This window comes from Chiloscyllium plagiosum, chromosome 5 (genome assembly GCF_004010195.1).
Source record: "Chiloscyllium plagiosum isolate BGI_BamShark_2017 chromosome 5, ASM401019v2, whole genome shotgun sequence".
NCBI classification, from domain to species: Eukaryota; Metazoa; Chordata; class Chondrichthyes; order Orectolobiformes; family Hemiscylliidae; genus Chiloscyllium; species Chiloscyllium plagiosum.
In genome coordinates this window covers 65,510,379-65,537,409 of record NC_057714.1, presented here as the reverse complement: position 1 = coordinate 65,537,409, position 27,031 = coordinate 65,510,379, and the positions used below count along the sequence as shown (strand labels likewise).

Below are 27,031 nucleotides of genomic sequence, written 5' to 3'. Positions count from 1 at the left end.
TTTATTGGACAATGCATGGAGTACAGGAGTTGGGAGGTCATGCTGCAGCTGTACAGGACATTGTTAAGGCCACTATTGGAATACTGCATGCAATTCTGGTCTCCCTGCTACAGGAAGGATGTTGCAAAACTCTAAAGGGTTCAGAAAAGACTTACAAGGATGTTGCCAGGGTTGGAGGTTTTGAGCTCTACTGAGAGGCTGAATAAACTAGGGCTATTTTCCCTAGTGTGTCAGAGGCTGATCGTGATCTTTAAGGTTTATAAAATGATGGGCATGGATAGGGTAAATAGACAAGGTCTTTTCTGCCAAGTGGGGGAGTTGAAAACTAAACAGCATAGATTTAAGGTGAGGGTGGAAAGATTTAAAAAGTGCCTAAGGGGCAATGTTTGCATACAAAGAGTGGTATGTGTATGGAATGAGCTGCCAGAGGAAACGGTGGAGGCTGGTACGATTACATTATTGTAAAAAGGTATCTGGATGGGTATATGAATTGTAAGGGTTTAGAGGGATATAGGCTAAATGCTGGCAAATGGATCTAGATTAATTTAGGATACTTGGTCAGCATGGACAAGTTGGACCAAGAGTCTGCTTCCGTGCTGTATATCTCTCACTCTATGACACTGCGCTGTGAAACATTGTCAGAAACAAAATAAGGCAGTTGTATCAAAAAATCCCTAGGATTATTTGACAGGACCCATTTCAGAAAAGGAATGCCATGCTTCAACTTTGCTAGACAGTGGTGTGCCTGTCAGATAACACAAATGCATAATATAGCTCACAAAGCTCCAAATGTCAAATACGACAATCTACGCCAGAATCAAATATTTTAAACTCCTGAGCTTTGAATCAACAAAGTAAAAATAAATCCTACTGTGCAGCCAAATGTCAGCTGAAAGTCCAACTTTTCCAGGAACCTTGTGTCTCAGTGCTTAGTAACAGCCAGTAAATATATTTTACCGAGTTTCATTTGAGAGATTTCACAAATTAAGCGCCACAAAGAGACGATCTAATACAGTGATTTCTCCAAGATGTTGGGACAATCCACTTGTGAAGGGTGGTGGGTACAGCAGTCAATGAATTATATGTAATTCAAGACAAATTGTGCCAGTTTGTTATATACAACTGTCCACCTGCATTTTCTGGTAGGTCCAATTCAGCCATAAAAGTCTAAAAGGAAATCTGAACAATTGCTCTTCACGGAACAGATATCAAAGAATCTTATTTGATTATGATGTGTTACAGAATCGTCACAATGATCATCAATTTTGGAGACTGACAGATGGTCAACAGGGTAGCTCTAAAGAATAGCATTGGTAGTAACAGACTAAATTTCAAATTTTAGGCATTCCATATTCTGTAAAAGCATTAAAACTATACAATTTGAGCTATGTACCAAATTCTCTCTTTTTTTAAAAAAGATGTTGTTGATGACCGAGCAACATGTAGCTAAATGTCTGAAATACAGATTAATTTTAAATTTAATGTAAACCTTAATTATGAGGCAGAGGCAAACTGATTCAATTACCTATTTTCTAAGAATAAATGGATCAGTCTAGTGTTTGCATCTGATAGAAGTGAAGTGAACTCTCAGACTGAATGAGCTAAACAATAATTCTACAGATAAAAGATTTGACAGCAGGTAATAAAGATGACAAATGGAATTTTGGCATTTATTGTTAAAGAAAGTATAAAAGTAGGGAAATGTTGCTGCAAAGTGAGACAGCATTGGTGCTTAGTGTACTATTTTGGCCCCCTTGAGGAATGTAGTTGTTTTGGGGGCAGTTCAGAGGAGGTTCACTAGATCAATTCCAGAGATGGAGAGTTTGTTTTGCGTAAAAAGATTGAACAGTTTAGGCCTGTATTCTCTGGTCAGAGGAGATCTAATTGAGGTACGCAAGTTGCTAAAGGGATTAATAAAGACAGAGAGGAAGTTCTCTCATGTGGAGCAATGTAGAAGGAGGTAGCAGATAAGCTTTCAGAGTGATGCTCCTTCATCAGGTGAAGAATCACCCGATGAAGCAACATCGCTCCGAAAGCTTGTGATGTCAAATAAACCTGTTGGACTATAACCTGATGCTGTGTGATTTCTGACCTTGCCCACTCCAGCCCAACACATCCAAACACCTCCACATTATAGAGGAATCTAATAAATGCTATTCCCTCTCTATTCCTGTAGATTGCAAGTTAAGCTTCCTTTTGGAATGTTCCATCACTCTCCTAGGCTCCAAGTTTCAGGCCATCATCACTCATGGACTAAAATGATCTTTAAAAAAAATCAGTTTCTCCAACCTTACTTTATCGATGCAAGTCCTCATCTCTGGAATCATGCTTGAAAAATCAACTCCAAACCCTGTGGAGGACCCTACCAGAAATGGACTTAATGTGCTTTTAGTGGCCTAACCAAAATGATATACATGTTCAGCATTACTGAACTGCTTCTGCACTCTCTACCTCTTATGAATCCCAAGATTGTAACATAGGGGAAAATGCACATGGTATGCATGCCACGACAGTGATGAAATAGAAGCGTGAAAGAGAAATTAAGGAGTCTTAGCAGACTTGGAATTCAAATACATCAAAGTCTGTAGATCAATGATAAAACGATGTGTTGGTAATTTGATAGTACAGCATAAGTCAGAAATCAAAATCAAAACTCAGATGGCCAGAACACACCTTCAGTAGTGTAAGTAGCTCTAGTCATCAAAAGACAAGGGAGACACAGAAGGTCCAGCCCAAGAAAAAAACCATGATGCCAACTCTTAATGTTAAGAGACCTAAGTAAGGAAGGCTAGGAAAATGTGGTCATTTCAACCTTGAAAGATGAAAGAAACAAATGCTTTACAAAAAACACAATTCAAAATTACTTTGTACTACATTGCAAACATAGAACCAGGGATCACAATTTAGAATTGGCAAAAGAAAAAAAAATTAGGACTGCTATCAGGAATGTTATCCAAAATATTTAAAATAAATGCATTTGCAGATGGTCTATTGGACGCAAAAGGTAACATTGAATGTCTGGATGGAAGAAATAAGCTCATCACAATTATCCAATGACTTTAATCATGTGGAGCTTTTCTACACAATGTTCAAAGTTATTATCTGCATATGCCATACAACTGCTAAATCAAATGAATCAGATAGGAATCCAAAATAAACCTCAGTCAGAAGAGAAAAAGCTTCAACAATCCAAGGCAAAGTGCAACATTCCAAATCTGCGACCTCTGCCTCTAGAAGAATACATGAGAATACTATGACCTACCTGCAAGTTCCCCTCCAAGTCATACATCATCTTGACTTGGAAATATATCACATTTCTTCATTGGGGCTGGTCAAAATCCTGGAACACTCTAACATCACTGCGTGTAGACCCATACTGCATGGACTGCAACAGTTCAAGGTGGCAGCTTACCAACACCTTCTCAAGGACAGGGGAATAAATGCTGGCGTAACCAGTAATGCTCACATTCCATGAACAAATAAGCAATTCAGATACAGGAAAGTTGTTTCGAACATGCGAATGCACATTTATACTTGCAATATTTCCGAAACACCAAAAATTGCTTACGTGGATGCTCAAAAATACCAGATTAGACAAACAGTAAAATTGTCAAGTTAGATTCTCAATACCTCAAGATTCAAAGCAAACATCCATCAAGACTCATGAAGCTTTGGGGATGTAGGAAGCATATTTCTCACATCTGCACATTTTTATAGAATAACCTATTTAAATCATTAGGCATCTGCTAACTTTAATAATTTAAGGTTGACAGCCAACTGCAAAGATTTCCAACACATTTAGTTACCTCAGCAAAAAAATATATCTTAATATTCAAACATTAATTCCGCTAATACAATCTTGAATAAACCAGTGATGGAGTATGAATAGAAAGAGGAAATGAAACTAACAAAATGAACTGAAATCATAAGATTAAAATTTAAATAAAAGTAAAAGGAGAAGAAAAGTCAGGAATAGTGGACGTATGCCTAAACAAGGAGCAGGTGACTATTCAGCTCCTCAAGCCTGTTCTGCTACTATTCAACAAGATCATTGCAGTTCACATTGTGGTTTCAACTCCACCTTCTCTATTAGTTTTTGATTATTTTATTGGACAAAAATCCAACTAACTCTGCATTAAAAATATTCAATGATTTTGCCTCAACTGCTTTCTGGTAAGACAGTTCAAAAGGGTCATAGCTGTCAAGAAAAGAAATTCTCAAATGACTTAAATGGAAAATCCTTTCAAATCAAAACCAAACCTGCTACGTCCATGAATTAAAAATCTCTCCTAATAGATAGTGCTAACAGACAGTTCAACAAAAACCTTTTCCTAAATTTGGTCCTTATTACAGATGAAGAATCATTAACATTTTAATATCTTCATCCAACCGACAGAAAGCTGTATTAGTTAATCAAAATGCACTGCGCACACTGGTGCCTTCAGGTGAAATGAAATTGTTTAAATTTTGTACATTTACTGGAAACAATTCAACTTTGTAATACTTATAGAATTAATAATGTAGCTGTATAAAGTTATTGTATAATTCTACTTACATCATTTGTAATATCATATACCACTATGGCAGCCTGTGCTCCTCGATAGTACATTGGGGCCAAGCTGTGATATCTTTCTTGCCCTGCTGTATCCCATATTTCAAACTTCACAGTCGTGTCATCCAAGCATACAGTCTGAGTTAGGAAAGCAGCTAAAACAAAATAATGTGTTAGCGGGTCAACATTTTTATGTAGCTAAAAGTTTGAATATTTTTAAGTGAACATGCAAATAATTCAGAGAAGGTTCATTTGATTAACTTCAGAGATGAAAGGTTCATCTTATGAAGAGATTTTGGGCAGTTTGGACCCACATATTAGAAGAATGGCAGGAGATCTAAGTAAGATATATAAGATGCTGAGGAAGACTGATTAATCTGATGAAACACCAATATTTCCCCTTGTGGGGCAATTTAGAACGAGAGATCATAGTTTGAGGCTAAAGGGTGGCAGGTTTAAAACATTAAAACTCAATGTTGTGCTCTGTGAAATACTGCCCTCTGGGAGGTCAGCTCTTTGGTCCATGTTTGGTCCAAGGGCTGCTCTGATGTAACCCAGAATGATCAGTTAAGCAGCTTATTTCTTGGCAGATGCTGCTTGATAGCACTGTCAACGTATCCTTCTAACACTTTGAGTTAAAAATCACACTTTGACTGAGAGAAGAGTGATAGGGTGATAACTGAGCAGATTCCATTTCCATTGTTTTTTGTGCACAGGACATATTGGGTAGATGCAAGTGGTTGAGCTGTACTAGAACAGCTTTATGCAACAGTTTTTAGTTACACAACATATCTAAAATTATACATTACAAATCTCAGATACTGTACTGAGATGTTTTTTTTTTAAATTTTAAACAAAAATAAAATTGAAATAATTGTGCTTATCCCTTTGCAGTTTAAGTGGTAGTCTATAAACAGATAGCTAGCAGAACCATAAACATTTAAATAAACTACAAAATGCATGTTCAAACAAACAAATACTACAAATCTTTTGTCCTACTTAGAGTTTAGCACCTAGATATTTGGACCATGGTGGGTAGCTATCAGACGCATGATCTCGGTATATTACAGGAGTTTCTGATAAGGACACATATTACGTAGGTAACATTTTAAAATATTAGTCAAAGAATACCAAAGTTGCACTACCCTGTTTACCCAACGTTCACCATCCCCCCAAAAAATACTAATCCTAAAAACTAAGAACTCAAAAAACTTATAGTACATTACAAAATAGTTAGTGTAGCACATTAACTGGGTATGCAAAATGTATTTAATTACTTTTACCTCTTCAGTGGCATCAGCAGAAAACAATTGCTTTATTTGGTTAGCATTGTAACCATTATAAAGCAGACCTTAGCAATCATTTACAAAGATTCAAAAGCTGCTAGTAAAATATTCTACTCAGTCGCGGAAGATATTAATTTCTAAATGTTTAGACTGAGGTAAAGTCTTCAGATGAAAATAAAGACTTGTAACTTTTAAAATGAAGATAACATCAATTGCATGGCATTGCTGACAGTGAGTGAGTCAAAGAAAACTGGAATTTTATCAATAAGACTCATGGGAGCAGAAATCAGGCCATTCAGCCCATTGAGTCTGCATTCAATTATGGCTGATAAGCTTCTCAACTCCATTCTCTCGCTTTCTCCCCATAACCTTTGATCCCCTTGATAATCAAGAACCTATCTATCTCAGTCTTAAATATACTCAATGATGTGGCCTCCACAGCCTTCTGTGACAATGAATTCCATAGATTCACCACTCCCTGGCTGACGTTTCTCCTTATCTCTGTCCTTAAAGGTCTTCCCTTTACTCTAAGGCCTTGTCCTCGGGTCCTAGTCTCTCCTACCACTCTGTCCAGGCTGTTCAGTACTCTAACTTGCAATTAGATTCCCCCCCTCGCCCTCATAAACTCCATCAAATCCAGAGTCCTCAAAAGTTCCTCATATGTCAAGCTTTTCACTCTTGGGACAATTCTTGTAAACCTCCTCTGAACACGTTCCAGGACCAGCACATACTTCCTTATATATGGGGCCCAAAACTGTGCACAATATTTCAAATGTGGTCTGACCAGAGCCTCAGAGCCTCAAAAGTACATCCCGGCTTTTATATTCAAGTCCTCTCAAAATAAGTGCCATTACTGCATTTGTCTTCTGAACTACTGACTCAACCTGCAAATTTACCTTGACAGAACCCTGGAAGAAAACTCCCAAGTTCCTTTGCATCTCAGAATTCTGAACTTTCTTCCCATGTAGAAAATAGTCCATGCTTCTATTCTTCTTACCAAAGTGCATGAGCTCACACTTTCCCACATTGTACTCCATCTGACACTTGTTTGCCCACTCTCCTAACCTATCCAAAACCTTCTGCAGCCTCCCTGCCTCCTCAATGCTACCTGTCCCTCTACCTATCTTGTATCGTCTGCAAACTTAGCCAGAATGCCCTCAGTTCTTTCAACTAGATTGTTAACGTATGAAGCGAAAAATTGTTGCCCTAACCCCACTTGGCTTCCATTCTGAAGAAGACTTTTTTATCCACACTATCTGCTTTCTGCCAGACAGCCAAGCTTCTATGCATGCTAGCACCTTGCCTCTAACACCACGGGCCCTTATCTTACTCAGTAGCTTCCTGTGCGGCACCTTGTCAAAGGTCTTCTTGAAGTCCAGATAGATAACATCCATTGGCTCTCCTTTTTCTAAACTGCTCATTACTTAGTCATAGAGATGAACAGCATGGAAACAGACCCTTCGGTCCAACCTGTCCATGCCGACCAGATACCCCATTCTAGCGATTTGTCAGGCATGACTTCCACTTGATGAAACCATGCTGACTTTGCCCTATTTACCATATATTTCCAAGTTTTCAGAAATCTCATCCTTCACAATGGATTCCAAAATCATACCCACGATCAAGGTTAGGCTAATTGGTCTGTACATTTCCATCTTTTGCCTTACTCCCTTTTTAAAAGGGCTGTCATGTTAGTAAAATCAGGGAACCTCCCTGATTTTAGCGATTTCTGAAAGATCACCATGAACACCTCCACTATCTCTCTTAGAACTCTGGGGTGTAGTACATCTGGTCAAGGTGATCTATCCACCTTCAGGCCATTCAGTTTTTCTAGCACCTTCTCCTTGATAATAGGCACCATACTCAGCTCTGACCCCTCACTCTCTTCAATGTTTAGGATATTACCCATGTCTTCCACTGTGAAGACTGATGCGAAGTAATTATTCAGTTCCTCAGCTATTTCATTCTTTCCCACTATCTCTCCAGCATCAATTTCCAGCAGCTCAATGTCCTCTTTTGCCCTTTACATAAAGAAACTCTTACAGTCTTCCTTTGTATTACTGGCTAGCTTACCCTCATATTTAACCTTCTCCCTCCTTTTTTTGGTTGCCCTCTGTTGGTCTTTTTAAGCTTCCCAACCTCTGGTTTCCCACCACCTTCTGCCACATTATATGCTTTTTCTTTTTCTTTTATGCTTTCCCTGACTTCCCTAGTCAGTCATGGTTGCCTCATCCTCCCTTTACCCTGCTTCTTTTTCCTCAGGATGAATCTCTGCTGTGTCTCCTGAATTACAACCAGAAACTCCTGCCAATATTGTTCCACTGTCTTTCTTGCTAGACTCTCTCCTAGTCAATTCTACTCAGCTCCTCCCTCATGCCTCTGTAGTTGCCTTTATACCGTTATCTCGGATTCTATCTTCTCCCTTTCAATCTGCAGAGTAAATTCAATCATATTATGTTCACTGCCTCATAAGGGTTCCTAAACCTTAAGCTCTCTTATCAAGTCTGTCTCATTGCACAAGACTAAATCAGTATTGCCTGTTCCCTAGTGGACTCCACCACAAGCTGTTCCAAACAGCCATCTCGCAGACATTCCACAAATTCATTTTCTTGCAATCCACTAGCAACTTGATTTTCCCAGTCTACCTGCATACTGAAATCCCTCATGAGTATTGTAAGTTTGCCTTTCCTATACATCTTTTCTATCTCCTGGTGTACCTCGCATCTCAGCTCCTGAATACTGTTTGGAGGCCTGTACATAACTCCAACTATGGATTTTTGTTGAACCTTCACAGTTCCTCAATTCTACCCACACAGATTCTACACTATCTAACCCATTTTGTTTCTTATGATTGATTTCATTTCTTAATAAGAAGGCAACCTCGCCCTATCTGCCTAATATTTCAATCGGATGCATATCCTTGAATATTCAGCTCCCAATCCTGATCCCCTTGCAGCCACGTCTCCACAATGCGCACGTCATATCTGCCAATTTTGATCTGCGCCACAAGCTTATTTACCTTATTCCTTATACTTTGTACATTCAGATAGAACACCTTCAGTCCTGTATTAACCACTCTTCTCTGTCATTAGTTTGTCCAGTGAGCTTGAAGTTTGATTGCTAACCCTTTCCAAACACATGGTCCTATTTGTGTCTGTGCTGACAGTTTAATAACCTCTCCTGATAACCTCTTCCACTCCACTCCCTCCACCCACCCCTCCCCATTTAGTTTAAAGTCCTGCCTACAGCCCCATTATTGGTGCCAATGTCCCACATGTGTTATCAATAATCATTGACAGATTGCAATTATAACTAAACGTTTGCCGTTTCACAGCATCCAGGTACATGCATGGTGTTTTTAAAACCACTTCCCACAATTATATCAATACTTGTGAGCACTCAGAACAGAAATAGGCCATCTGGTTCAACAAGTCTACAGTGGTACTTATATTTCACATACTACTTATCTTCCTCATCTAAACTTACCACTGACTATTAATTCTCTCCTCCCTCAAAGACCTGTCCAGCTTCCTTTAAAATGCATGTATATTAATAGCTTAACCACTCCTTGTTTGCAAGTTTCATATTCTCATTATTCTTTGGGTAAAGACGTTGGTCTTCTGGATTCTCTACACTATTTTTTTTTGGTGACCATTTCATACTGATGGCTTCAAACTACATTGAAAACCACTATTAGATGATCGTCAGTTTTGTTTATTTTTAAAAAAAAACAAACCTTTTAATCCTTTTCATATATGTATACACACACCCCCACACAGCATCTCCACCAGCCTATTTTAATCATAGTTGTTGGCTGTCCTTCAACCAGAGAATGTTGTTTGTTAAGGGTCAAGAGATTCTGCCATGGATCTTCACGTGACTGAAGAGGCATAGTCTTAACTTGTACATCCTTGGGCGTGTACGGCACAACAGCCTATGAGGCAGTAGGATCTAGAGTGCAGGATTTACTTCTTTTTCTTTGTTTTCCTGCCACTGCTGTGCCTCATCATTTCAATGAGTGATGCAGCGAGACAGACAGGTGGTTGCAACTTTGGACACATGGCAATAAGTTCTTTGCAGTCATTAATGTTAATGCTGCAGTGCCTCCAGGAGAAGGCAAGTATACTTCAAATATCTTAAGCAATCTTAGCAGGACTTATACATTTAATGGTAAGGTCCTAGGGAGTGTTACTTAACAAAGAGACCTTGGAGTGCAGATTCATAGCTCCTTGGAAGTGAAGTTGCAGGTAGAAACGATAGTGGAGGCGGCGTTTAGCATGCTTTCCTTTATTGGTCAGAGTATGGAGTACAGGAGTTGAGAGGTCATATTGTGGCTGTACAGGACATTGGTTAGGCCACTGTTGGAATATTGCGTGCAATTCTGGTCTCCTTCCTATCAGAATGTTGTGAATCTTGAAAGAGTTCAGAAAATATTTTCAAGGATGTTGCCAGGGTTGGAGGATTTGAGCTATAAGGAGAGGCTGATTAGGCAGGGGCTTTTTTCCCTGGAGCTTCAAGAGGCTGAGGCGAGACCTTACAGAGGTTTACAAAATTATGAGGGACATGGATAGGATAAATAGACAAAAACTTTTCCCTGGGCTCGAGGAGTCCAAAACTAGAGGGCATAGGTTTAGGGCGAAAGGGGAAAGATATAAAAGAGACCTAAGGGACAACGTTTTTATACAGGGTGTGGTATGCGTATGCATTGAGCTGCCAGAGCAAGTGGTGGAGGCTGGTACAATTGCAAAATTTAAAAGGCATTTGGATGGGTATATGGGCCAGGTGCTGGCAGGTGGGACTAGATTGGGTTTGGAAGTCCGGTCGGCATGGACGGGTTGGACCAAAGGGTCTGTTTCCATGCTGTACATCTCTATGACTCTATGTCCCTTTAATATGGTCATATAGCTTGCTCAATTCTACTCCATATCGCCTACATTAAAAAAAGAGGAGGGACAAAGAGAAAGTGAACCAGTGTGATTATTCCTCTGATGATCTTGGCTTGGAAACTGTTCAAACGAGAAATCATTTATTACCACCATGCTGGTAATAAGTTTAAAATACATTCAAAGATCTACTTTCTTTCTCATTCTTCTTTCTGAAAACAGCGTGGAGATGTTAATTTGTGAAGGGGAAAAAAAAAATCGATGTACAGTACACAATACACTGATTAGCACTGAAAAAATGTTAATTCAATACAATTACACCAAGGCCTTTAACTAAATGCCCACTAAAGTAAAACTTACCACCAATAGTACTTTCTTGATATTCATGGAACTGTCCCTTCACAAAACGGAGAACTAAACTAGATTTGCCAACAGCAGACTCTCCAAGTAGAACAAGCTTGAACTGGCAAATTTTGTTAGCAGCAGCTGGTCCATTGGGTCGCGCTGTGCCTCCCCGATTTGCCATTCCTAATTGTCACCAGATTCACTCGTGCCAATACTTGCTCCTGGTCACGTTGTCAGTTTAAAGCTTAAAAAACAAAGACTTTTCTTAAAGCAAGGGTAACAAAAAACATTGAGAAGGTTAAATAACCTCTAATAATGCCCAATTCACAACTAACCAGACACAAAAAAAATTGTTAGAAATCTGAAACAAGTTATGAAATGCTGGAAATTTACACTATCTTAATCAGTATTTGAGAAGAGTAAAGACATAAATGCTTAGCATACATCCTCACAATTGAGACAATTATCCTACCATGACGGGCAAAATCCAGACCATTTTGGACGCCACCCAAATAAATTGATTTTCTGAGAAAAGCAGCAAGTTCTCTATTGAAGTGTTTTTTTGAACAAAGTTTTACTGTATGTTCCAATAAAGTTTTTTTCTTCTTTGCTCATCCTTTCAAGATACTGCCATACGTTTGTCACAAGCCTTCTTTCCTGTGATCCTTTTCTCATTTTGTCCTTCAAAATGGCCAGTAACCCTGCTTAATATTTATGTGCTTTGATTAGTTAGAGTCATAGAGATATAAAGCACGGAAACGGACCCTTCGGTCCAACTCGTTCATGCCAACCAGATATCCCGACCCAATCTCGGCCCACCTGCCAGTACCAAGCCCATATCCCTCCAAACCCTTCCTATTCATATACCCATCCAGATGCCTTTTAAATGTTGCAATCATACTAGCCTCCACCACTTCCTCTGGCAGCTCATTCCATACATGTACCACCCTCTGTGTGAAAAATTGACCCGAAGGTCCCTTTTATATCTTTCCCCTCTCACCCTAAATGTATGCCCTCTAGTTCTGGACTCCCCCATCTCAGGGAAGAGACTTTGTCTATTTATTGTATCCATGGCACTCATGATTTTATAACATCTACAAGGTCACCCTTCAGCCTCTGACTCTCCAGAAAAAAATGCCCAAGACGATTCAACCTCTCCCTATGGCTCAAATCCTCCAACCCTGGCAATATCCTTGTAAATCTTTTCTGAACCCTTTCAAGTTTCACAACATCCTTCCGATAGGAAGGAGACCAGAACTGCACGTAATATTCCAAAAGTGGCCTAACCAATGTCCTGTACAGCCGCAACATGGCCCCAACTCCTGTACTCAATACTCTGACCAATGAAGGAAAGTATACCAAACGTCTTCTTCACTATTCTATCTACCTGCGACTCCACTTTCAAGGAGCTACGTACCTGCACTCCAAGGTCTCTTTGTTCAGCAACACTCCCTTGGGCCTTACCATTTAGTGTATAAGTCCTGCTAAGATTTGCTTTCCCAAAATGCAGCACCTCTCATTTATCTAAATTAAACTCCATCCAACACTCCTCAGCCCACTGGCCCATTTGATCAAGATCCCATTGTAACCTGAGGTAACTTTCTTCGCTGTCAACTACACCTTCAATTTTGGTGTCATCTGCAAACTTCCTAACTGTACCTCTTATGTTCACATCCAAATCATTTATATAAATGACAAAAAGTAGAGGACCCAGCACTGATTTTTGTGGCACTCCACTGGTCACAGGCCTCCAGTCCGAAAAACAACCCTCCGTCTCCTACTTTTGAGACAGTTCTGTATCCAAGTGGCTACTCTTCTCCCTGTATTCCACGAGATCTAATCTTACTAACCACACTCCCATGAGCAACCTTGTCAAACGCCTTACTGAAGTCCATATAGATCACATCCACCTCCCTGCCCTCATCAATCCTCTCTATTACTTCTTCAAAAAAAACTCAATCAAGTTTGAGAGACATGATTTCCCACTTGCCTTTCCAAATACATGTACATCCTGTCCCTCAGGAGTCACTCCAACAACTTGCTCACCACCGACGTCAGACTCGCTGGTCTATAGTTCCCTGGCTTGACATACCACCTTTCCTAAACAGTGGCACCACATTAGCCAACCTCCAGTCTTCCAGAACCTCACCTGTGACTATCGATGATACAAATATCTCAGCAAGGGGCCCAACAATCACTTCCCTAGTTTCCCACAGAGTTCTAGGGTACACCTGATCAGGTCCTGGGGATTTATCCACCTTTATGCATTTCAAGACATCCAGCACATCCTCCTCTGTAATATGGACATTTTTCAAGATGTCACCTTCTATTTCCCTACATTCTATATGTTCCACATCCTTCTCGACAGTAAAACATTGATGCAAAATCCTCGTTTAGCATCTGCCCCATCTTTCTGCAGCTCCACACAAAGGCCACCTTGTTGATCTTTGAGGGGCCCTATTCTCTCCCTAATTACCTTTTTGTCCTTAATGTATTTGTAATAACCCTTTGGATTCTCCTTAATTCTATTTGCCAAAGCTATCTCGTGTCCCCTTTTTGCCCTCCTGATTTCCCTTTTAAGTATACTCCTACTGCCTTTTATACTCTTCTAAGGATTCACTCGATCTATCCTGTCCATACCTGACATATGCTTCCTTCTTTTTCTTAACCAACACCTCAATTTCTTTAATCATCCAGCATTCCCTACGCTTACCAGCCTTTCATTTCACCCTAACAGGAATATACTGTCTCTGGATTCTCGTTATCTAATTTCTGAAGACTTCCCATTTACCTGTGAACCTCTGCCCCCAATCAGCTTTTGAAAGTTCTTGCCTAATACCATCAAAATCAGTTTTCCTCCAATTTAGAACTTCAGCTTTTAGATCTGATCTATCTTTTTCCATCACTATTTGAAAGCTAATAGAATAATGATCGCTGTCCCAAAGTGCTCTGCCACTGACACCTCAGTCATCTGTTCTGCCTTATTTCCCAAGGGTAGGTCAAGTTTTGCGCTTTCTGTAGTAGGTACATCCATAGACTGAATCAGAAAATTTTCTTATACACGCTTAAAATTCTTCCATGTAAACCCTTAACATTATGGCAGTCCCAGTTTATGTATGGAAAGTTAAAATCCCCTACCATAACCACCCTATTATACTTACAGATAAGTGAGATCTCTTTACAAACCTGTTTCTCAATTTCCTGCTATTAGGTGGTCTATATCAGTAACCTATGATGCAGCAATTCCTAACAAGGAGAAAAGATGACACCGGAAGATCCGAAGACAAGAACCTACAGCTGCTTGGTTTTGAGATAACAAGTGTTGTGTTGTAAATCTTAATTGGGAGTCTTATCAGACTAGTATTATAGAAGGGAAGGTAGAAGATAGGTTAGAGAAAGAAATTGTAAATAGTGGTTAATTAATTATTCTCTGTTAAACTTTAAGAAATGAAGTTTTTAATTTTTATTTTACATAGTTCTTGGCCACTCTAATCTTTATAGATTACTGCACGGGCTAAATCTTTTATGTGTTTTCTGTGTTTTAAATTAAGCAGGAGAGTTTACCCCGTGTCATAACAAGATGACTTTGGGACTTTCAATTGATCTGTTGTGCAATTACTCAAATACACGACTCCAGCTGCACATTCCAAAGTGATCTAAGATCTTGCTGCTATACCGTGATGCCAAAACTTTAGTGACGGTTCTGTTCGGTTTTGAACTGGGTAACTTGCATGTTAGAAGATCAACATTATATTACACAATCTCAGAGCCAACATAGTGTCAGAGTAGATATTTGCTTGGTTAGCAGTTAAATAACAGTGTTAGAATTAGTATGTAACAATACTTCCAGTGCTCCAGATATGCAGAAGTGAGCCTTTGAAATTAACAATTTTTAATTGTTTTTGAAAACAAAGCCTCACCTTGCTAAAACTTTGCTTGCTTAAGTCAACTACATACCACCTATCCAAAGAAGAAGAAAAGAAAGTGAATTGCGGTTATTTCTCTGATGATCTTGCTTGAACACTGTCAAACAGGAAATCATTTATTGCCATCATGTCATCAAGATGTGAGGTGCTATGTCTTAGGAAGGCAAATCAGGGCAGGACTTACATACTTAATCATACAGTCACGGGTGACTGTCTTTATGGTTCTCCCAGTGTCTGCATGGATTTCCTTCAGGTGCTCTGGTTTCCTCCCACAATCCAAAGATGTGCAGGTCAGGTGGATTGGCAATGCTAAATTATCCAGTGTTCAGGGACGTGTAGGTTAGTTGCATTAGTCAGAGTAAATGTAGAATACTAGAGTAGGGCAATGGGTCTGGGTGGGATATTCTTCAGAGGGACGGTGTGGACTTGTGAGGCCCAATGGTCAGTTTCCACATTATAGGGATTTGATGATATCTACGATAAGGCTAGGGCTGTTTTCCCTGGAGCGTTGAAAGCTGAGGGGTACCTTATAGAGGTTTACAAAATCATGAGGGGCATGGATAGGATAAATAGACAAGTCCAAAACTAGACAGCATAGGTTTAAGGTGAGAGGTGAAAGATTTGAAAGGGACGTTTTACATGCAGAAAGTAGCATGTGTATGGAATGAGCTGCCAGAGGAAGTGGTGGAGGCTGGTACAATTACATTTAAAAGACATCTGGAGGGGTAAATGAATAAGAAAGGTTTAGAAGGATATGGGCCAAATGCTGGCAAACGTGACTAGATTAGGTTAGGATATCTGGTTGGCCTGGATGAGTTGGACCGAAGGATCTATTTCCATATCGTATAGCTTTATGATAATGATAAAGTCTGAAATAGCATTTTTAAGCAAATTATTTAGAGTTGATCTTTGCTGACAAACTATGTATTCTGCTTTCAGCTGAAATATTTGTCACTCACTTCTGGCTAGTTCAGCATAAGTTTGCTTCCTTAGTCTATTCTCAATTCATATCAACTTCCTCAAATCTTTATCCAACTGTATCCATTTTCAATTCTTCAATTTTACTATGGATTGCATACCCTCAGTTTTTCCCCAGCACTTTGGAATTGTGAATTCCTATCTAGAAGTTTCTTACACTCAGTCTATCAGACTTTCAAAAAATTTCTGAACCACATTATGTGTATGGAATAGCGTGCCTGGTGACTTCAATCTCAAATTCTAATGCTTTCTGAATAGAATTATACTATTTAATGTATTCTTCACAATAAATCCCCAGTATCTGATCAGGTGTACCCTAGAACTCTGTGGGAAGCTAGAGAGGTGATTGTTGGGCCTCTTACTGTGATATTTGTATCAATGATAGTCACAGGTGAGGTGCCAGAAGTGGCTGACGTGGTGCCACTATTTAAGAAAGGTGGTAAGGAAAAGCCAGGGAACTACAGCCCGGTGAGCCTGATGTAGGTGGTGGGCAAGTTGTTGGAGGGAATCCTGAGGGACAGTATTTACATGTATTTGGAAAGGCAAGGACTGATTAGGGATAGTCAGCATGGCTGTGTGTGTGGGAAATCATGTCTCTCAAACTTGATTGAGGTTTTTTTGAAGTAGTAACAAAGAGGATTGATGAGGGCAGAGCGGTAGATGTGATCTCTATGAAACAGTAAGGCATTTGACAAGGTTCCTAAAGGGAGACTGGGTAGCAAGGTTGGATCTCATGGAATAAAGGGAGAGCTAGCCATTTGGATACAAACTGCCTCAAAGATAGAAGACAGAGGGTGGTGGTGGTTTGTTTTTCAGACTGGAGGCCTGTGATCAGTGCTGGATCCACTGCTTTTTGTCATTTATATAAATGATTTGGATGTGAGCATAGGAGGTATAGTTAGTAAGTTTGCAGATGACACCAAAATTGGAGGTGTAGTGGACAGCGAAGGAGGTTACCTCACAATACAATGGGATCTTGATCAGATGGGCCAATGGACTTAGGCGTAGCAGATGGAGTTTAATTTTAATGAAAGGGTTTGCATTTTGGAAAAGTAAATCAGAACAGGACTTATCCACTTCATGGTAAGGCCCTAGGGGGTGCAACTGAACAAAGAGACTGTCGAGTGTGGTTTGATAGTTTTTTGAAAGTACAGTCACAGGTAGATAGGATAGTAAAGGCAGCGTTTGGTATGCTTTCCTTTATTGGTCAGAGTATTGAGTATAGAAGCTGGGAGGTCATGATGCAACTGTACAGGACATTGGTTAGGCCACTTTTGGAATTTTGCGTGCAATTTTGTCGGAAGGATGTTGTGAAACTTGAAAGGGTTCAGAAAAGATTTACAAGGATGTTGCCAGGGTTGGAGGATTTGAGCTATAGAGAGAGGTTGAATAGGCTGGGGCTGTTTTCCCTGGAGCGTTGGAGGCTGAGGGGTGACCTTATTGAGGTTTATAAAATCATGAGGGGCATGGATACGCTAACAGACAAAATCTTTTCCCTGGGGTGGGGGAAGTCCAGAACCAGAGAGCATAGGTTTAAGGCGAGAGGGGAAAGACATAAAAGGCACCTAAGCGGCAACATTTTCTCACAGAGGGTGATGCGTGTATGGAATGAGCTGCCAGAAGTAGTGGAGGAGGCTGGTACAATTACAGCATTTAAAAGGCATCTGGATGGGTATATGAATAGGAAGAGTTTAGCAGGATATGGGTCAAGTGCTGGCAAACGGGGCTAGATTAGGTTAGGATATCTGATTGGCATGGACGAGTTGCCGGAAGGATCTGTTTCCATGCTGTACATCTCTATGACTACGATATGCTCCTGCTTAAAATGTAACACAAATAAAGGCAAGATCATTTTAGCTTATAATTGACATGTAGGACATTAACAGCTTCTTGGAAACTTAATGCAAACTATGATACTTCATTTGCTTTTTTGAACAGTGATCGTAGTTTCACATTTCATCTTCTGTTGTTTCTCTTTAATAGCTATCTCAACTTATTGGATTCTACTTTGCACTGCTGCAAGTCTCTTGTTACCATATTTGTTGAGTGTTTGTTTAGGTATGCAATAGCAGTCAGTGACATATGCAGATGCTGGAGATCAGAGTTGAGTGTGTGTTGCTGGAAAAGCATGGCTGGTCAGGCAGCATCCGAGAAGCAGGAAAATCAACTGTTTCAGGCCGGAGCCCTTCATCAGGAATCTGGCCTGAAACAGGCATTTTCCTGCTCCTCGGATGCTGCCTGACCTGCTGTGCTTTTCCAGCAACACAATCTCAACTTAGGTATGCAATAGTTGAGTACATGGCTTTCTGGGCAATGCAGTAGTTTTATATAGTACCAAATTATTTTCCTCAGGTACCGCCTGTTTACAGGGTTACTGGTTAACGATTCCCATCCAGTCTTTCAGTTTACATCCCATTCTTTTTTTCTTAGTTCATGACTCACTTTTCTCCCTCTCAAATGCCTACATGTACTCCAGTCATATATGGTTACTGTTCACAGGATGTTCCCTATGTGCAAGGCGTCCCCTTACTAAACAATATTTGGTTCATTAATTACCACTAAATCTAGTACATAAGTAATTTGACAAACTGAGATCAAACAAACAGGAAAAAAAACAGAGTTCAGATTAATAAGACATTTTGTTTTACTCTCCATGAGTTGACGTAAAAACTGGTTCCTACTTTCATAAATGTTAAATGGTAACTTGGCATGGTTTTATATTCAAAAAGGTAAATTACAGGCACCCGGTATTTCGTAAGTGTTTAGAAAAAGGGCAAAAAATCAGGAAGTCTCATTGTAGTTTCAAAGTAATCTGCGCAGAAAGCAACATAATAATTGGGACACATAAAAGAATTTATGAATTAAGTTGGATTGATTTGCTAAATTACTTTTTAAAAAAAGTCAGCCAATGAACATCAATTTGCTCTTAACCTTGTTAGAAATCTGGTCATAGATTATACTCTGACAATACAGTCTATTTGACTCCTCCAACACAAACAACTTCAATTAATTTACAAAGAGTTATCAAGACAGGCAGCTGGAGAGCTGTCACACTCAGCATTATTCAGTACATGCAGGAAGCAGTCAAGGAAAGAAAATTAATACAAACACAAAGTAGGAACTGAAGTAGGTCATTCAGCCTTTCGAGCCTGCTCTGCAGCTCATTGCGATGATTGATCTACCAAATCAGTACCCTACTTCCACTGTCCTCACACCTTTAATCCTTGGAAAAATTCAACATTTTAGCCGTAACTGTTTTCTGTGGCAAAGAATTTCACAGACCCGCTACATGCTGGGTGAAAATATTCTCCCTAATCAGTCCTGTGGTCCAACCCATATCCTTAAACTGTGACCCCTACTTCTGTAATCCGCAGTCAGGAATATCCTTCCTGTGTTTACCATCTGTCCTGTTAGAGTTTCATAGGTTTCTCTGAGATTCCCCCAACGCCAACAAATTCTTTTAAACTGCAGTGAATATCAAAACAGTCTCTCTTCATTCATCAATCCTGCCAACCCAGGAATCAGTCTGGTAAATCTTAGCTGTACTCCCTCCATAACAAAAACGTCCTTCCTTAAACAAGGAGATCAAAATTGCAAACAATACTCAGATGTGGTCTCACCAAGGATGTGTATAAGTGCAGCACAGGATCCACATACCATTTGCCTTCTTCACTGGCTGATGCACCCACACACTTACTTCCAGTGACTGGAATACAAGATCACCCAGGAATCATTGTAGCTCCCCTTTTCCCAATTTAAAGCCATTCAGATAATAACCTGCCTTCCTGTGTTTGCTACCAAAGTGGATAACTTCATATTTATCCATACCATCACTGCATGCTATGCATTTGTCCATTCACTCAACTTGTCCAAATCACAGTTCAGTCTCTCACCCAGCTTTCTGCTATTTACAAACTTAAGAGATGTTACATTTAGTTTCCTCACCTAAATCATTAATCTATATTGTGAATCTCTGGGTCCAAGTACTGATCCCTGCAGTAACCAATGCCTACCACTTGGAAAAGGATTGTTTATTTCTATTGTTTCCTGTCTGCCTACTAGTTCGTTATCCACATCAGTACATGACACCCAACCCCACACTAATTTTAAATGTTAATCTCTTTTGTCGGGCCATACCAAATTCTTCTGAAAGTCTGAAGAAATCACATACAACCACTCCCCCTTTAATCAACTCTACTAGTTACATCCTTGAAATATTTCAGTAATTTGTCAAGCATGCTTTCCCATTCATACATCCATGCTGATGCTGTCCAAACGTGTCACTGTTTTTCGAATGCTTTGTTATTCTTTTTGAAAAAACAATGAACTCCACCATTTTCCCATTACTTATGTCATGCTAACTGGAGTATAATTCCCTTTATTCTGTCAACAAGTCTTTTTAAAATAGTGGGGTTACAATAGTTACTTTCGAATCTATAGTATCTGTTCCAGACTCTAAAGAACGTTGAAGGACAATTAGCAATGCATCCACTATTTCGAGGGCCACTTCCTTAGGAATCAAAATATGTATTTCATTGGTCTCCATCTCTTTGTTCCCCATTGTTACTTTTCTAAATAAGAGAAGTTAAGGACCTACATTTGCCTTCCCCAATCATCTTTTCACATACCTATAGAAGCTTTTCCAGTCAGTTTGTTCTCCATAAGCTTACTTTAGTACTCTATTTTCCCCCTCTTGATCAATCCCATCCTCCTCCTCTTTGAAATTCAACCTGCTCTTTGGATCTAACACCATCCTGAAATTCTCATCATCCATGGTTAGGCCACTTGTCCCATTTTATGTGCCAGACAGAAATGAATAGTCTTTCCAGTTCCTCTGCATATTTTTAAAAATGCGAGTCATCATCCCTTTAAATAATGTTTCCCAATTTATCATGAGCTTGCACCTCAAACAATCTTTATTTTGATTCAGGACCCGAGTTTCAGAATCAACTACATCACTCTCCACCTTAATGAAGAGTTCTATATATTATGAGCGAGACTGCCAATTATTCCTTTCTCATTATACAATATCTAGTTCAGGACAGCATAGTTTCTAGTTCCTCAATGTACTGATGCAGAAAACCATCTCAAACACACTCAAGGAACTCTTCCTCTCCAACATTGTCACTGATTTGATTGGCCCAAACAGCATGCAGACAGAGACGCAGATCTACGTTGTCCATAATTAGAACATAGAACAATACAGCACAGAACAGGCCCTTCGGCCCACGATGTTGTGCCGAACATGTGTCCTAGCTTAAGTACCCATCCATGTACCTATCCAATTGTCGCTTAAAGGTCACCAAAGATTCTGACTACCACTCCCACAGGCAGCGCATTCCATGCCCCCACCACTCTCTGGGTAAATAACCCACCCCTGACAGCTCCCCTATACCTTCCACCCTTCACCTTAAATTTATGTCCCCTTGTAACACTCTGTTGTACCCGGGAAAAGGTTTCTGACTGTCTACTCTATCTATTCCTCTGATCAGAGGAATAATTAGGCTTTACCTTTATTTCTTGCATTTCTAATCCACTGCTTAATGCCTATCCCAACACTAGCACCACAGTTTGGGGGGGGGGGGGGGGGGGGGTGTATATATATAAGCCCAATATAGTTTTCTGCCCCACGGTGTTTGTAGACAAGTAGGAGGCTGGAAGAACACAGCAGGCCAGACAGCATCAGGAGGTGGAGGTGAAGAAGTCAATGTTTTGGGTGTGACCCTTCTTCAGGACAAGGAGTGGAGGTAAGGGGAACTGCAGGTAAAGGGGAGACTGGGGGAGGGTTTAGGGTGGAAGATGAGGTAGGGATAGGTGAACACAGATTGAGGGTACGGCCTGGTTGGTTGATGGGGGGGAATGAATCTAGTTGGTAGCTGGAAGGAAGGGTCACTCAGAGGAATGGAAGGGAATCGGTGGGGCTTGAAAGGGAGTCAGGGGATGGGAATGGAGGTCATTTGACATTGGAGAACTCAATGTTGAATCCTCCGGGCTGAAGGCTGTCTAGGCAGAAGATGAGATGTTGCTCCTCCAATGTGCATTCTGATTTACTGTGGCAATGAAGGAGGCCGAGGATGGTCATGTTGGAGGGGGAATGGGAAAGGGAATTGAAATGGGCGGTGGCTGGGAGGTCAGGTTGGCCCTTGTGAGCCTGACTGAGATGCTTGGCAAAACGTGCCCTTAGTTTATGTTGGTGATGGCAAGATTGTGTAATATTTAAAAGTGGGAAATAATGCATTATTTCACAAGTTGATAAAGATTGTCAAAGCATGGTGAATGTAATTGAATGGGATTAGGGTAAGAAATCGCACAAATTGCAGATAAAGGTTTTTAAAAAAAAACACTAGAAATATAAAGAAAGATACAAATATAAATCAAAGAGAAAACATATTACTTAATCTTTTTTCCATATTAGATAATAATGCAAATCATGTCAAATAAAACCAGTTAAGCAACTTCATTAAATGTTCCATTACAAGTCAACTTTCTACTGGCATCTGGATGGACTCCATTATGAGTATTATATAGATAGCTGAATAATTATTATTTTAAAACATATGAAATCTAGGCAATGTTTTTCACAAAATGTTATTACTTAACAAGTTCTCTTGAAATTAATTTAGAAGTAATCTTAAACCTGCCTATGAAAATTGGTGGGAGCATTTAGAAGTTTGTGGATGACACCAAAATTGGTGGCATAGTAGAGTGAAGGAAGTTTTCCAAGATTACAAGAGGATCTTGATCAAATGGGTCAATGGGCTGAAAAATGGCAGACGGAGTTCAATCTGGATAAATGTGAGGCATTGTATTTTGGTCCAACAAACAAAAGTAGGGCTTATACAATTAACGTTATTACTTTAAATACATTCCTGACAAAGGACTTATTCCCAAAACATGGATTCTCCTGCTCCTCGAATGCTGCCTGACCTGCTGTGCTTTTCCAGCACTTTTCAACTCTGATCTTCAGCATCTGCAGTCCTCACTTTCGCCTTATACAATTAATGGTAGCACCTTGGGTAGTGTTGTTGAACAGAGGGATCTAGGGCAGCATGTACATATTTCTTTAAAGGTTGCATCACATATAAACAAATGGTCAAAAAAGACATTTGGCATGCTTGCCTTCATTGTTTAGTCCTCTGAGCATAGGAGTTGGGATGTTATGTAGAGGTTGTACAGGACATATGTGAGGCCTCTTCTGAAATACTGATTCCTGAAGAAGGGCTTATGCCCGAAACGTCGATTCTCCTTCTCCTTGATGCTGCCTGACCTGCTGCGCTTCTCCAGCAACACATTTGTAAGGAGAATAGTGAATTGCGAGGATAACACAGAGGAACTTCAGAGCAACAGTGACAATTTGGCTAAATGGGCAGACACCGAGCAGATGAATTTCAATGCTGACAAGTGTGAGGTAATGCATTTTGGTAGAAGAAACAGAGATACAATGTAGGCTCATTGGTACTACTTTGAGAGGGCTACAGGAGCAGAAGGACCTCAGGATTCCAGTGATAATTCTCTGAAGGTGGCCAGGCAGGCTGAAATAGTTGTTAAAGCAGCTTGTAGGATCCTTGGGTTTATAAACAGAAGCATAGAGTGAAAAAGGAAGTGACACTACACTTCTACAAATTATTGCTCAGACCCCATTTGGAGTATTGTGTTCTGTCTAAACGTTTTATTTAAGAAAGGATGTTACAGTCCTATAGAGAGTGCAAAGGAGATTTACTAAAATGACGTAGGAGTAAACTACTAGATGCTGGAATCTGTACTGAAATTAAAAATGGAAATTACAGATCAGGCAACATCTATGGAGAGAGCAAGCTAACATTTCGAATCTTGATGATTCTGATGAAGAGTCAACCAGATTCAAAACGTTAGCTTACTCTCTCCACAGATGCTGCCTGATCTGCTGTGATTTCCAGCATTTCTTGTGTTTCATTTCCTAGAACAATACCCGGAATGAAGGATTTTAGATACAAGGAAAGATTAAAGAAATTGCTCTTATCCTTCAGAGATCTTCATCTCTTCAGAGATGATTAAGAGGTGACGTTAGTGTAAAGATGAATATTCTGTTTCCACTAGTTGATATGTCAGTAACTAGGGGTCACAATTTCAAGATTATCAGCAAGAGCTAGGAGTGAGATGAGGAGAAACTTCTCTACTCAGTTGTTAGGGATTGGAATGCACTGAGTGTGGTGAAAGCAGATTCTATAGATACTTTCAAAAGACAGCAGGATATATATTTGAAAGTGACAAATTTAGAGGGCTACAGCGATAGGCTGGAGAACAGGACTAGCTGGGTATCTGCGCAGGAGACAGTAGGGACATGGGTTGAATGACCTCCTTCTGGACTGTAAAATTATATGATTCTGTATCTATCATGATACAAATTATAAATATCAAAAGTTGAAATTATTACAGCCATTATTCGGTTTATAGAATATTTTCATAAATAAGGAAAGACTGAAGTAAACACTATACTACTTCAATACATTATTGCTGTATTTACCAGTAGATAGGAAATAGGAAAGAATTCTAGCATGCTTCAAGTAACTTACAGAATGGCTCTTTGATAACATTTCTGACAAACAGAGGATTAACACATTTAGCTATAAACTAACAAAGAAATGCCAGAGCAGATTACAAACGAATAGGTTTGGTGTACAAGTGTTACGTTAAACAAGAGGCAAGAGTCATAAGATTGTAAGAAACAGAAAAACTGTTAGCAACAAACACTCTACTCACCCACAAAACTAAAGTTAATAACAAATTACTTTGGTGTAAACACATAACTTGTTACAGACATCAAATCGACAGGAATCAAACAGTATAGGAGACGTTTGTTTTAGCAGCCGACTGCTTAAAAAGTGTTTAATAGGTTTCTACAGTCTCTACATAATAATAGATAATGGAAACATGATACCTGGATTTCAGGGGTTAAGTCCGAGGAAGGATTCTACAAACGAGACCTTTTTAGTCTAGAATTTCAAAGGTTAATGGGGCGATCTGATCAAAGTTTTCCAAGATATTAATGGGGAGAAACAGGATAGATAAAGATAAACTATATCCACTGGTTTGGAATTTTAGGACTAGGAGGCATAGTCGTAGAATTAGGGCCAAACTATTCAGAAACATGTTAAGGAGCACTTCTACACACAAAAGTCAGCAGACATTTAGAACTTTCTTCCACAATAGCAGTGGATGTTAGATCAGTTGTCGATTTTAAATTGGAGATAAAATTTTGGGTAGCAAAGATATTAAAGGGATATGTGCCAAAGGCTGGTATTTAGAGTTAGGCCACAGCTCAGCCATGATATTGAGTAGTGGAATTGGTTTAAGGAGCTGAATGGCCTACTCCAGTTCCTATGTTCAGCGTTAATAGCTGTAAACCTGTTCATTTTGCTGCCAACCTATAAATTAGAAATATGAAGAGCATACTTTTCTTTTTACCCAAGTTTCAAGCAGCTTTATTCCAAACTGAAAATCCTGGCAGCCTATATAATAGATAACAGCTTTAACGCTCAGATGAGGACAGCATTTACTTTTTCCTTCGAAAAACGTAGTTAGCCACAATTTAGTTGCAACTCTACAGTTCAATCTTTAGTGATGGCTAAAAATTAAACCACTTTTACTTAAGAATTTCCAAGAAAAATAATAAGCAATAAGTCCTGGTTGAAAGCTGCATTGGCATTCTTCTTTTCTAAATTCAAAACTCAAAACAGTGGAAGACGAAGGCGACATTGGGAAGTCGTGTCTTTTTGGTGCATATAAGGCAACATGGTTTCATTACAAACTAGCACAGATAATGACCACAAAAAATTCTGTAAAAGACTCCAGGTTAAAGCAAGATGACTGCAGGTTAATTAAAATTACCATTGGACAGAGTTAATTGAGGTTATTTAGAAATTCTGTTACATAACTACGAAGAAACCAAAGATTCAGACTTGTTGCACTTTACATTTCTTATTAGTCAGTTGTTGCATAGCCTGCCAAGTTTCCAGCATTTTTGATTATTTCAGATTTCCAATCTCCACTTTTGATTTTGAAGGAAATTCATTTGTATAACAATGTTTTACCTAACATACAACCCTTTGCCATCCAAATGTAATGTTGACCTAATAATAACTATGATTTCAGTGCAGCTGAGGGTGGATGTCAGAACAACAGGGTTGCGGGGGCAGGGAGAAGAGTTGGCAGCAGGAATGGGACGTTATTTGAGGAGAAAGATATGACAAGAGCAGGGCCTGGAGAGGTGAAAAGGGTGGGGCTCAGAGGGGTGGTGGCAAGAGCAAGCCCTGCAGTATTAAGGAAAGAATAGCACGGCCAGTCACCAGGACCTGGGTTTCAAACATTCAAACTAACAGGTTGAGCCACCTCCCACCAAGGACACCCCTCCCATCTCTGTCACTCAAACTTTGAAACCGCTTTTTTTGAAGATGCTACAACTACATCCCCTCCCTTTCTGCCTGTCTCTGACCCAATATTTCTCTCAAGCCAACACCCCACTCCCTTAGACACACTGCCCCTTCCCCCAAGTTTCCCACTCTGACATGCAGACCCCCACCCTTCAGAATCTTCTACCACTCCTCTCTCAGATGACTGGATCTATCCCTTTCAAAACAAGGCCCAATTTCATGTTTCTCCCTCTGACCCGCAGCCCTTGGGGGGCCCCCCTCGCTCCCACTAACCCGCAGCCCTCGGGGGCCCCCCTCGCTCCCACTGACCCGCAGCCCTCGGGGCCCCCCCTCGCTCCCACTGACCCGCAGCCCTTGGGGCCCTCCCTCGCTCCCACTGACCCGCAGACCTCAGGGCCCCGTTTCCTCCCTCTGACATGCAGAACACGGCCTCCCTCTCTCCGACACACTGACCCCGGGGCCTCCCTCCCTCTCTCTGACGCGCTGACCCCGGGCCTCCCTCCCTCCCTCCCTCCCTCTCTCTGACACACCGACCCCGGAGCCTCCCACCCACCCTCCCTCCGACACACTGACCCCGGGCCACCCTCCCTCTGACACACTGACCCCGGGCCACCCTCCCTCCCTCCGACACATTAACCCTGTGCCTCCCTCC

At 40.2% G+C, this 27,031-nt stretch overlaps 1 protein-coding gene across 2 annotated transcripts in view; it reads right to left on the bottom strand.

Annotated features, from left to right (window-relative positions):
* The window catches only part of LOC122549941 (ras-related protein Rab-5A), a 41,693-nt gene that overhangs the window by 8,809 nt on the left and 5,853 nt on the right, over positions 1-27,031 (bottom strand). Inside the window, exons 1-3 of one of the 2 annotated variants that reach the window (XM_043690214.1) lie at positions 14,987-15,005; positions 11,082-11,310; positions 4,556-4,707 (exon numbers count right to left, since the gene is read on the bottom strand). In XM_043690214.1, coding sequence (XP_043546149.1) covers positions 4,556-4,707; positions 11,082-11,247 — 318 coding nt within the window. In that variant the 5' untranslated portion in view covers positions 11,248-11,310; positions 14,987-15,005. Of the gene's footprint in view, positions 1-4,555; positions 4,708-11,081; positions 11,311-14,986; positions 15,006-27,031 lie in introns of those variants that run through there. The other variant, XM_043690213.1, reaches the window with a different exon arrangement.